The sequence below is a fragment of the Orycteropus afer genome, unplaced genomic scaffold (genome assembly GCF_000298275.1).
Source record: "Orycteropus afer afer isolate SDZICR_OR568_19922 unplaced genomic scaffold, OryAfe1.0 scaffold00229, whole genome shotgun sequence".
In the NCBI taxonomy this organism is placed as follows: Eukaryota; Metazoa; Chordata; class Mammalia; order Tubulidentata; family Orycteropodidae; genus Orycteropus; species Orycteropus afer.
The window spans coordinates 1,425,071-1,437,126 of NW_006921816.1; the positions used below are offsets into that span (position 1 = coordinate 1,425,071).

General features: G+C 39.0%; 1 protein-coding gene across 1 annotated transcript in view; it reads right to left on the reverse strand.

The window, feature by feature from the left end:
- The window catches only part of TRMT10A (tRNA methyltransferase 10A), a 26,930-nt gene extending 23,460 nt beyond the window's left edge, over positions 1 to 3,470 (reverse strand). The window contains exons 1-4 of the mRNA XM_007948854.2: positions 3,286 to 3,470; positions 1,958 to 2,120; positions 945 to 1,016; positions 620 to 694 (exon numbers count right to left, since the gene is read on the reverse strand). Coding sequence (XP_007947045.1) covers positions 620 to 694; positions 945 to 1,016; positions 1,958 to 2,120; positions 3,286 to 3,470 — 495 coding nt within the window. The remainder of the gene's footprint in view (positions 1 to 619; positions 695 to 944; positions 1,017 to 1,957; positions 2,121 to 3,285) is intronic.
- Between the last annotated feature and the right edge of the window lie 8,586 nt (positions 3,471 to 12,056).

Below are 12,056 nucleotides of genomic sequence, written 5' to 3' on the forward strand. Positions count from 1 at the left end.
TGGTAAACTGTGGTCAATGACATGAGACAAAGTATATGTGAACTGCTGTATGGAAAGTGAATTTGCTCTGTAAATCTTCACCCAAATCAAAATCAAAATCAAAATCAAAAAATTATAAAAGGAGATATTTTACTTTTGATAATAAGTGTTTGAAATCCAGTATGTAGCTTACATTTACAACACATCTTACCTCAACGTAGTCACATTTCAAGAGCTCAACAGCCTTCTGCAGCCAATGGCCATCATGTTGGGCAGTGAGATTAGGAAGACACGGAATACAGGTACACTTCCAAATCTTAGAGTGAATTCATTCTCACAGAGAGTATAGCCAGTGTGGTAGGAAGAATGTATGAAAGACCTTTAAAATATTTCATTTTTTATGTTTTACAGTCGGCAGTAAAATGGCCGATGAGATTTAATAAGAACAGGTAGAAAGAAAAAAAAACTTATCATTGTCCTCTTTAGCTTCTCCCACGTATAACTTTAGACTTATGTACCAGTGACACATAGGTTGTGGAGACTGCGCACTCATATATTCAATATCATCATACAGAATTTAGGCAAAAATGCCATCTTTCATAAGCATAACAATAATTGGAATTAAATCAGTTTTAATTACCTTCCAGTTGACCCATCCTTTGTCATTTTCATCCATGTTTTTTTTCAGTTGGCCTCCATGGCTTGTCAAGTAAAACTGGTAAGTGATTGGTAGCCAAAGACAGAAAGAGAGAGCAAAATGACTAGTTAATTCCAGTCTTTTATTTCCTTAATACACTCATGAGATCATCAATGAAATACAAAATATATTCATTCTCACTGATGTAGGAAAAAACAAATAGATGACATGCTTTGCACATGTGGCAATAAATATGTAACATTCTTTGATCATACAAGAATAAATTCGTGATAGAAACTGAAGTCTGTTTTAAATTCCAGAGACATACCTGCACAGGATGCAAGGCTCGTCGGTTCTCTGCATAGCACCGTTGAATCTGCTTATGAAGTTTCTTAATGTCCTATAGAAGAGTTGCATTTCATGTTTAAAGCATAGTTATCAAAGCCATCTATGGCCATTCCACAATCTTAGTGGAACTGAATAAGCAGAAGGGGTGACTAGATAGGTATAATTCTTCTGAAATACAAGTTCATCCTCATAATTTTCACTCAATTTCTTTACATATTAGCAAAATAATCACTAGAATAAGTAACGTTAATAGTGTATGAAACCAATTGCCACTGAGTCAATTCCAACTCATGGCAACCCTATATATGACAGAGTGGAACTGTGTTCCATAGGTTTCCAACGGCTGCTTTTTGGGAAGTAGACTTCCATGCTTTTCTTCCAAGGAACCTCTGGGTGGACTCAAATCACCAACCTTTTGATCAGCAGCCAAGTGACTCCCAATACTCTATAGATGATTAATTATTTCATATTTTATATCCATTTAAAATGCTAGTTCATAAAAACATACTCTTTATAAGAGCTAACAAAAGGGAAAAAACTATTTTAGAGCCATCCTATTACTATGTCCATGACTTACAATGGTCTAGAGAATAATTAATGCATGTTTTCTTCAGTTGCAGTATTCAAACACCAAGATTTCTCAAACTATTGAATAAGAAATAATTCTATTAAGCTGATTGTATTTCCTATTCTTTTTGATTAGGACAAATAACACCTTCTCCCTAAAAAAGCAAAAACTCAAAATCTTTATGATAAAATGAGGCTACAAAGTTTTGTAATCCAATCATAGCCTTTTTTCCCTCTCTCTCTCTATATATAATAACTGAAGACAATTTATAAGCTACTTCTATTTGAGAGGAGAAAAGATTTTTAAACACTTGATTTCAGAAGTACTTTAATACATCAATTTAAATTAAAGTGATATTGCATATTAACAGAAGAATGATTCAGCCTAGTTTACCTATAGAATTTTCTGAAAATTATTCATAATACCTTTAATACCATCAAGTCATCAAAACTACAGTCAATGATTAGGCGGAGTGTGCTTTGAACAACATCTCTTCGAATACGTTTTCTGTCATTTCCATCAGAGTTTGATTCCAGTTGACATTGTCGCTCTAATTTTTTTCTCTTGCGTTTTTCTTTTCGCCTTTGTCTAAAAGTAATCATTAAAATAACTTTATGTTGTCACTTGTATATTCAGATTTTCACAAAACTCTTTTAAGCAGACAAAGAATCAAATACTTTTAAAAATCATTAGGTTGAACCACATGAAACTGCCACATCTGTGGGTCAAAAATGGTTGAATGTTGGCAATTTTACATATTCACTGCCTCGGAAACCCAAGAGGGTGGCTATGAGTCAGAATTGACTAAAGAGCAGTGAGTTTGTTTTTTGGAGTTTCATCTAAAATTTTAGATGGAAATGAGTTTGTAAAAACAATCTAAACCTTCCCAATTATTAACTATATTATGCAATAACTTTACTTATTTTTGGTATTACACTATATACTCTAAGAAAAGGGAGCTCTGGTAGCATAGTGGCTAAAGCACTTGACTGCTAACCAGAAGGCTGGCGGTTCAAACCCACCAGCCACTCCTCGGAAGGAAGGTTGGGCAATCCTACTTCCGTAGTGATACTGCCTCAGAAACCCAAGGAGGGGTCTCTATGAGTCGGGGCCGACTCAACGGCACATAACAACAACAACATTCTAAGAAAAATTTGTAACTACTGAATTTAAGAGTTAGGTTCAATTTTACTTTCATCATTCTTCCCCTATATGATTTCCAGGGTTTATATAGTACAGAAAGAAAGCAAAATAAAATTGCTGGTTTAAAAAGAAAATCTCATATACTTTTTCTCTAATCTACATCAACTTTATTTTCTCACAGTAAATTTATAAAATAATATTACAAAGTAACAGCTTCAACCAAACTGTTCTCATCAAAGCTTACAATGATTCTTTTCGCAAAATCAATCTTTGGCCAAAATTTGATCTTCATGAGTGGGATAATTTTTGTTCTCTATTGAAGACATGGATACTAACAGTATCTTTGATCTAGGTTGCTTCAGGAATTATTTCACTACCTGTAACAGGTCTGGGCAAGAAAAAGTATTCAACACAAATTCAACAATACTGTTAAATATAGTAGTAATTCAAAGCACAAACAGTTGTAACAGCCAACTGACAGTGTTAGCTAGTGATGTACACAGTCCTGATTCTAACTAACAAAATTATTTTAACGTACCAAAGGTTTACGCCAAGTCCAACATTCTATGTTTCTGAATGGGGTAGAGAAAATGCATTTTGAAACACATACTTGCGGAGTTCTCGTTGTTCTTCCCATTGCTTTTGTTTCATGAGCTTCTTCATTTGTCGTTTAGATATTGATTTAAATCCTTCACCTGAGCTTGGCTTCTGGCTCTCCTCTTGATTTTCATTTAAGTTGTTTTTTCTTTCAACATCAGAAGTCTCAATAAAAGCTGGCAACATTTCAGATGACATATTTGGCACTTCTGAAAAACTGAAAAGCAAATTTTGATATAAACAGATAATTTATAAACATAAAGGAGTAATAAAAAATGATCAATTGATATGACTGAGTTAAGCCATATCAATCATAAATAAAATGCAAATTTAGACAATTACATGTCATTTATTGGTAAAGATCATCTAGGTATCATTTAGTGTCAATTAAATATTGTTTATTAGCAAGTTGGTAAAGGTCTAGAGAAATACGTGTTTTCATACTCTACTGGAGATCATGGAAGAATTTTCCAAAAGGCAGCACAAGAAAACGTTCATAATCTTTAACTCAGTATTTTATTTATTTAGGCCAAATTCCTTTAAGTGAACAATAAACGCACACAAAAATAATGCACAAGGCGATTTGCACTGAAGCATTATTTTTAACAGAGAAAAATTAGAAAGTACTTGAGTTTCAGCAAAAAGGGACTAAATAAATTACAGTTCATCTATAATATGGACCAGAATACTAAGCAGCCAGTAAGAATCTTGTGTTCCCAAAACATTTAGTGATGGGGGAAATGGTCATGTTAAATAAAAAAAAGAAAAAAATACATTATGTGCAATTTTGTTTTAAAAAGAACATGCACATTTAATTATTAGCTGGATTATATGAAGAATGTGGCATCAGGATTGAAGGAAGGTGCATTAACAACCTGTGATGCAGGTGACATGATCCTGTTTGCTGAAAATGAAGAACACTAGAAGCACTTACTGATGGAGATCAAGGACTACAGTGTTTAGTATGGATTATACCTCACCATAAAGAGAGCAAAAATCCTCACAACTGGACCAATAAGCAACATCATGATAAACGGAGAAAAGAATGAAGTTGTCAAGGTTTCATTGTACTTGCATCCACAATCAACACCCATGGAAGTAGCAGTCAGTAAATTAAAGGACATACTGCATTGGGCAACTCAGCTGCAAAAGATCTCTTTAAAGTGTTAAAGAACAAAGATGCCACTTTGAGGACTAATGAGTGTCTGATGGAAGCCACAAAATTTTCAATTTTGTCACATGCATGTGACAGCTGGACAATGAATAAGGAAGACCACAGAAGAACTGTTGCACTTGAATTGTGGTGCTGGCGAAAAATACTGACTGTACCACAGACTGCTAGAAGAATGTACTATAATGTCTTGGAAGAAGTGTAGCTGGAACGCTCCTTAGAAGAGAGAATGGACAGACTTTGTCTCTCATATTTGGTCATGTTGTCAGAAGGGACCAGTCCCTGGAGAAGGATATCACGCTGGGTAAATTAGAATGTCAGCAAAGAAGGGGAAGATTTTCAACAGAATAAAGTAGCTGTGACAATGAGGTCAAGTATGACAGTGATTGTGAAGATGGTAAAGGACTGGGCAGTGTTTTTTCATTGCTGTAGAGAAAGTCGCTATGAGTTTAAACTGACTTGATAGCACCTAACAACAATAATGCTTAATTATTACCCATAGTTTTACACATTTTCTAGAATTTTGTACAATGAAAGCATACTGTCTTTGTGAAAGAAAAAAATGTTATTTTTAAAAATGATGAAAAGCACCTTTTTCATAACTTTCTTTAATGCTATAGAATAAGGAAAATAAGAATGTTTCTTTCATTATTTGGGTGCCCATCCATAATAGATTTTAATAAAGTATATACTAAGGATTTACAAAAACTGGACAGTTCAGACAACACATTTGGATGCCCTTCTAATATAGTTAATTGTAAATACTTTACTTTTGTCATGGGTGAAAATAAAACATAAAATTCGGTTATATAATCAGTCTGGCCTCTTAGAATACTAGAGTATTCTAGAGTCTTCTCAAACATATCTTTATTTGGATTTAATTACACACATCTTTCTCCCTGCTGACTAGAACCAAACTACCCTTCAGAATTAAGAAAACGGCTAGGACTGAGATTTCTTTTCCCTTTGATAAATTATCAAGTACAAAGCTTAAAAATTTTATTACTTATCTTTACCAAATACTAAACATCTAGTGGGAGCTCTGGTAGCATAGTACCTAAGGCATTAGACTGCTAACCAGAAGGCTGATGGTTCAAATCCATCAGCCACTCCTCTAGAAGGAAGGTTGGGCAATCTATTTCCATAGTGATACCGCCTTGGAAACCCAAGGAGTCATCACTATGAATAGGATCTGACTTGAGGGCAGTGAATTTTTAGTTTTATAGGAGAGTAGAACTGCCCTCATAGTGTCCCCTAGGATATAATCTTTATGGGAGCTGACTGCCAAGTCTTTTCTCCCCCAGAATGGTTGGGAGCACCAAACCAACTACTCTTTAGTTAGCAGCTGAGCACTTTAACCACGTGCTACCAGGGCTCCTTAGTAAAATAAAACCAAACCCACTGCCATCGAGTCCATTCCAACTCCTAGCAACCCCCACTGGGTTTCCAAGGCAGTAAATCTTTATGGAAGTTGACTGTCCAGTCTTCCTTCTCTGGAGTGGCTGGTGGGTTTGAACTGCCAGCCTTTTGGTTAGCAGTCAAATCCCTTAGGCACTACACCACCAGAGCTCATTAGTAAAATACTAAACCAAAACCAAATTCACTGCCATCAAGTCGTTTCTGACCCATAGCAACCGCCTCCTTGGGTTTCTGAGGTGTTATCTCTACAGAAGCAGATTGCTCAACCTTCCTTCCAAGGAGTGGCTGATGGTTTAAACTGCCAGCCCTCTGGTTAGCAGTAAAATGCCTTTTACTGTTAATCTGAAGAATTTATCATTAAATTTAAATCCTTAAAACAACACTGTAAGGTACATAGTGCTGGTCTTGCCTTACAAAGAAGAAAGAAGGGAAATCAAGTAAAAACCAGCATCACAAAGCTACTAAGTAATTCCCTAGAAATAAGACACCTATAAAAGAATCTAGCACATAGCAGATATTCAAACTACCTGCTGCATAAGTAAATGAATGAAGTGATAGAGCTAGGAATCAAATCCAGTTCTAGCTCTAAAGGCCTTATGTTTATTTTATCTCCAGTAACACAAAACTTTACTCAGAAAAATGAAGGTTTCCTAAGAGCCTTAAAGAGCTGTGTGATCACCAGTTGTGTTACTAGAGGGCTTTGAGAAGCACTGTGTCACTGAAGGATAAGGAGAAAAAAATTGTTCCAGTTCTGTGGTAGTTCAGTTTGAATGTCAACTTGGCTAGGCCTAGTTGAGCGGCTGGGCAGCTGGTGGTAGTTATTCCCATGATGAGACTGGCAATCAATTTCATGGTGGGATCTACCAGAAGCAGCTGAGTAGCTGCCTTTGGGATATGGCCTGCTTCCTGCATATAAGGAGAAGCCTTATAGTCTCTAGCTTATGGCACGCTTGGACCCTGCATGTAGCCGTGTCGTTGTTTAGCAGACTGCCAAGCTCTACAGACGTTGGGACTTACAATGGATTTAAATTAATGGCCTGCCATGTGGTTTGGTAACATTGGGACTGTGCCTTTTTACTTGTCAACCTTGGGCTTCTCAGCCTCAGCAGCCAGCAGCTGTCTGAATGAAGAAACGCCTCTACCTCCAATGGGCCGGGAGCAGGAGGCAGAGGTGGACCCCAAGGTTGAGGGGCTTTCACCCAGCCCCTAGAGCCTGGCACTTTGAACTCAGACTTAAAGCCTCCAAAGTGTAAGAATAAATTCCTGTTTGTTAAAGCCATCCCATTGGTAGTATATTCTGGTCAGAGCAGCACTAGCCACTGTAGTGTGGCTGGTAGGTTTAAATCACTAACCTTTATGTTAGTAGCCAAGTGCTCTAACCACTGCACTACCAAGGCACTCTTTGGGGGAAAAAAAAAAAAAAAAAAGGTACTCTATTCAAAGCAAAAATAAAAAACAAAACAGATGTTGTTCCTCCTGGGAATTTTCACAGCTTTAGAGTAGAGCGAATAACAATAATATAAGACAGGAGATGGGAGATAGATGGCCTGAAACTAGAGGTTGGGGTGAGGCTTCTTTCTTCCATGAAAGAAGCCTAAAAGAAGGCACAATTAGACTTTGGCTTATATCAAGCTGAGAATCCGAGAAAGCCTGGAGGAAGCAGAGATAGCTTCTCAGCTAGAATCCAAGCCAAGTTATGAGGTGACAGATACTAATAACTCAAAAAAAAAAAAAAAACCCAAACTCACTGCCATCAAGTTGATTAGACTCCTAGTGACCCCTCCTTGGGTTTATGAGGCAGTATCTCTATGGAAGTAGATTTCCCAGTCTTCCTTCCAAGGAACAGCCAGCCTTCTGGTTAGCAGTCAAATGCCATAGGCAGTACACCATGCAAAACGAATATAATTGAGCAATTTGAAAATGACTTCAGGAGAAGTTTGGTTGCTATATTCCAGAAAGATTATAAAAGATTATTGCTGTGTGAGCCATCCAGTCATTCCACCTCATAAGGACCCTAAAGGACAGAGTAGAACTACCCCATAAAGTTTCCTAGACTGTAATTTTTATGAGAGCAGATCAGCAGGTCTTTTCTCTCATCGAGCCATTTGTGGGTTCAAACCACTGATATTTTGGTTAGGAGCCCTGTGTTTAACCATTATGCCACCAGTGAACTTTTATAAAGGGCTAAAACCCAAAACAAACCCACTGCCACAGAGTAGATTCTGACCCATAGCAACCTTCTAAGACAGAGTAGAATTGCCCCACAGGGTTTTTCCAAGGCTGTAAATCTTTATGGAAGACTGTCATCTTTCTCCCATGGAGTGGCTGGTGGGCTTGAAGCACTGATCTTTTGGTTAGCAGCTGAGTATACTTTCACCACGCTGCCACCAGGATTCCTTCCATAAAGGGATAAGAACCATAACAACAAGATAAAATAGTGACCAAAAAAAAAAAGGTGTAAAAGCAGCAAAACCAAAATCAATTTTAAAACCAGGAAATTAACAAATTAAGAATTTAAGTACTGCCTCGGCTGGTACTATACTGCCTTGGAAACCCAAGGAGGGGTCGCTATGAGTCGGGGTCGACTCAACGGCACATAACAACAACAACATGATGTAAAAGGAGCTCTGGTAGCATAGTGCCTAAGGCACTTGACTGCTAACCAGAAGGCTGGCGGTTCAAACCCACCAGCCACTCCTCGGAAGAAAGGTTGGGCAATCCTACTTCCGTAGTGATACTGCCTCAGAAACCTAAGGAGGGGTCGCTATGAGTCGGGCCGACTGGATGGCATATAACAACAACATGATGTAAAAGGAGCTCTGGTGGCATAGTGCTTAAGGCATTCACTGCTAACCAGAAGGTTGGTGGTTCAAACCCACCAGCCGCTCCGTGGAAGGAAGACTGGGCAATCTACTTTAAGATTTACTTCCTTGAAAACCCAAAGGGGGCCACTATGAGTAGGAATCAGCTCAACCCGCAGGGAGTTTGGTTTTTTGATGGAAAAATTAAAGCATTTACAGCATATGTACACCAGGGGGAGCTTTAACTTTTCCTATCCCAGAAATGTCAAGTTAAATTTAATTCGGCCAATCATTGCCTAGTATTGTTTTTCAATAGCCTATCAAATAAAAGGAAAAGCCAGGAACTAGTCAACTTTTTTTTTTTTCTTTTTAGCAATTCCCAATTAAGAAAATGCACTGTGCTAACGGACCTTTGGTAGCATAGTGCCTAAAGCACTTGACCGCTAACCAGAAGGCTGGCAGTTCAAACCCACCAGCCACTCCTGGGAAGGAAGATGGGGCAATCTACTTCGATAGTGATACTGCTTGGGAAACCCAAGCTCGCTATGAGTTAGGTCCGATTCCAGGGCACATAACAACAACAACAAGGGAATTTTGTTTTAAATAAGCTAGATACACTGAGACATGAGAAACTGGAATACAAGAAAAATTATGCTAGTTTGATATCTTAATAGATTATTGCCTACTTCCGTAGTGATACCATCTCAGAAACCTAAGGAGCGGTCGCTATGAGTCGGATCCAGCTACACAGCAATGAGTTTGGTTTTTTGGTTTGATGCTTTGGATTCAGAAAGATACAGACCATCTTCAACAGCCAACAACATACAGTAGTAAGCACTTGAGTGCGAGCTTAAAATTACTTGCTAAGCAAAATATGGCATTTTATGAACTACACTTGGTTTCTAATCATTTTCGAGTTTTGGCCATCATTTATAAGCTCTATGGCAGAGTTTAGTGTTCCTCCCTGACATGCAGCGAATTTCACATGCATTTAATCAAGTTCAACAAATAATTAAGAACAATATTTTATGGTAACGCTTATATGAATTGTTTGCTTTAAAATACTGGGGTTTTTTTTTTGGTTCATTTAGTCACAGAAATAGGTTGTCAGGTGGCCACATAAAAGTAACAATTGGGTAAAGATGACTAAGGCCACAGGAGTAGGACATATATACGTGGGGGAAAAAAAGCTAGCTCAATCTTTTTTTGTATTACCACTTTTTAGCACAGTTTGAGTCCTGGCGCAGCAGTAAGTGCTTGGCTGCCAATGAATCTTTCTAATGGAAAGGTTTGCACTCTGGTGGCTTAGTGCCTAAGACACCTGACTGCTAACCAGAAGGCTGGCAGTTCAAACCCACCAGCCACTCTTCAGAAGGCAGGTTGGGCAATCTACTTCCGGAGTGATACCGCCTCGGAAAACCCAAGGAGGGGTCGCTATGAGTCGGGTCTGACTCGACTCTATGGCACAGAACAACAGCCCAAATCAGGGAGAGCCAAATGTAACAGAGAAAGATTTATGGCCTTGGAAATCCTATGGGGCAGTTCCACTCTGTCCTACAGGATCGCTGAGATTTGGAATCCACTCAATGGCAGTGAGTTTGGCTTAGCCTAATAGTTTAAGGCAGGGAGGATACATATAATAAATCAGTGAACCAACATAGGAAAAGTCAAAAACAGAACATGGGTTTTATCGATTGAACTAAAATAAAGTCCTCATCATTTTGTTGATACAGCTTCCTTTCCGGGGCGATCTGAACAAATGCTGGAATATTTGCAGAATGCAATTAAATGACCTGACAGTAATGGAAAAGTCGCCTTTAAAAAGCGCGCCTGCACAATTCCGCAGCAGAGAAGGCTTTGTTCAGTTGTCAAGCACCTTGGGAGGGGAGAGAAAGTGGGGAGAGAGATTGGGGGGGGGGGAGTGTTAAATTGTTTATATTTTGCGTCTTTATCTCTATAGAAAAGGGAAAACAAAAAGTCCCAAATTTTAAGACTTAAAATATTTTCATGAAATAAAGTAACGCCTCAATGTTCTTAAAACTGTCGTGCGCTCACCCTTATCGGGCCTGACAGCACCTGCAGCAACTACCCCTCACTTCTCTACATTTCGTAGCGCTAGATATGGCATCCCCTCGTCGGAGAGCTGAGGTTAAGACTGGTTTAAAGAGGTAAAGGGGGTATGCCTACGGTTTCTAGCTACCGCCACAACATGACAGAGCCCCAACTCGTTTTCCGGCTCCTCACCATTTGCAAACTCAAACTCTTTACATACGGATGACTCGATCCAGACCCTTAAACAAAAGCCAACAATAAGAGTCCCACCACACGCTGGAGGAACTGTAAAGACACTCTGCTCCCCCGAGACCCCAGCTTGCGAAGTTTCACCAGAGCGAAGCTGAGCTGCACCTAGCAAATGAGGAAACAGCTTCGCGAGACACGAGCGTGCTCTCGAGCCAACGTCACTTCCTTCGGGAATCTGATCGCTGCAGTCACTTTTTCATAGTACAGGCTCCTCTCCCCCGGAAGCCATAGTTGCCAGCTGAAGCGGACTGCGGCATGCACGCGCCCTTTTTACTCCCAGAGGGTATTAAGAGTAAGCGGGCCCCAGTCCCAGGGTCAGAAGTCTTACCTCGCTGAGGAGTTGACAGAGAATGTGGGAGTACACTCGGAAAGCCTTTTGGAAAGTTTTTTATACAGCTCCCATGTCCTTCTTCGGAAACTTCAATTCCCAGAGTCAGGGGCGGTAGCTGCACGTTGGAGGCTGCGGCGGTTACGCCCTACGTCATCGAACTGCGCCAACTCCAAGCTACTGTTGGGGAAAGGGGAGGGGGCTTCCTTGGGGCGGAGCATGTAGCTATGGTTAGTGGAGTGAGCGGTAGTGGCTACGGAGGTGTCTGTTTTTCCTCCACGAGGAGCACTAGTATAGTAATTAACATACTCTCACGCGTCTGTGTGTAAATGGGTTAAGAATATCCCACTCTTTAAAATGCGAAACAGTGATGAAAAGCTTCTAATTTTCTTCTTTGTTGAGTATCTTTTGCCTAAACGATTTATAATTTATAGAGAAAAAATTCGTCACTATTACATGACTTTACACAGTTCTAATGAAAAATCAAATTTAAAATGTTAATCAGCTGTACAATAAATACGCATTTAAGTTTAGAATTTTTAGGCCTTTTTTCTTTTTTTGCTTTGCCATTGAAATTAGTTTATTTGAAATATGAGAGTTGGTGACGTGTTGGTAAATTGAAAAGGAATACAAAGATAAACAGCTTGATGGGTGGGCTTCCAGGTCACTCTACAGGGAAGGGTCCCCTTGCTTCTGTTGTGAGCTGAGTCTTGATTTTTTTGTTTGTTTGTTTTTAATTGTGATTTGGGTGCATATTTACAATG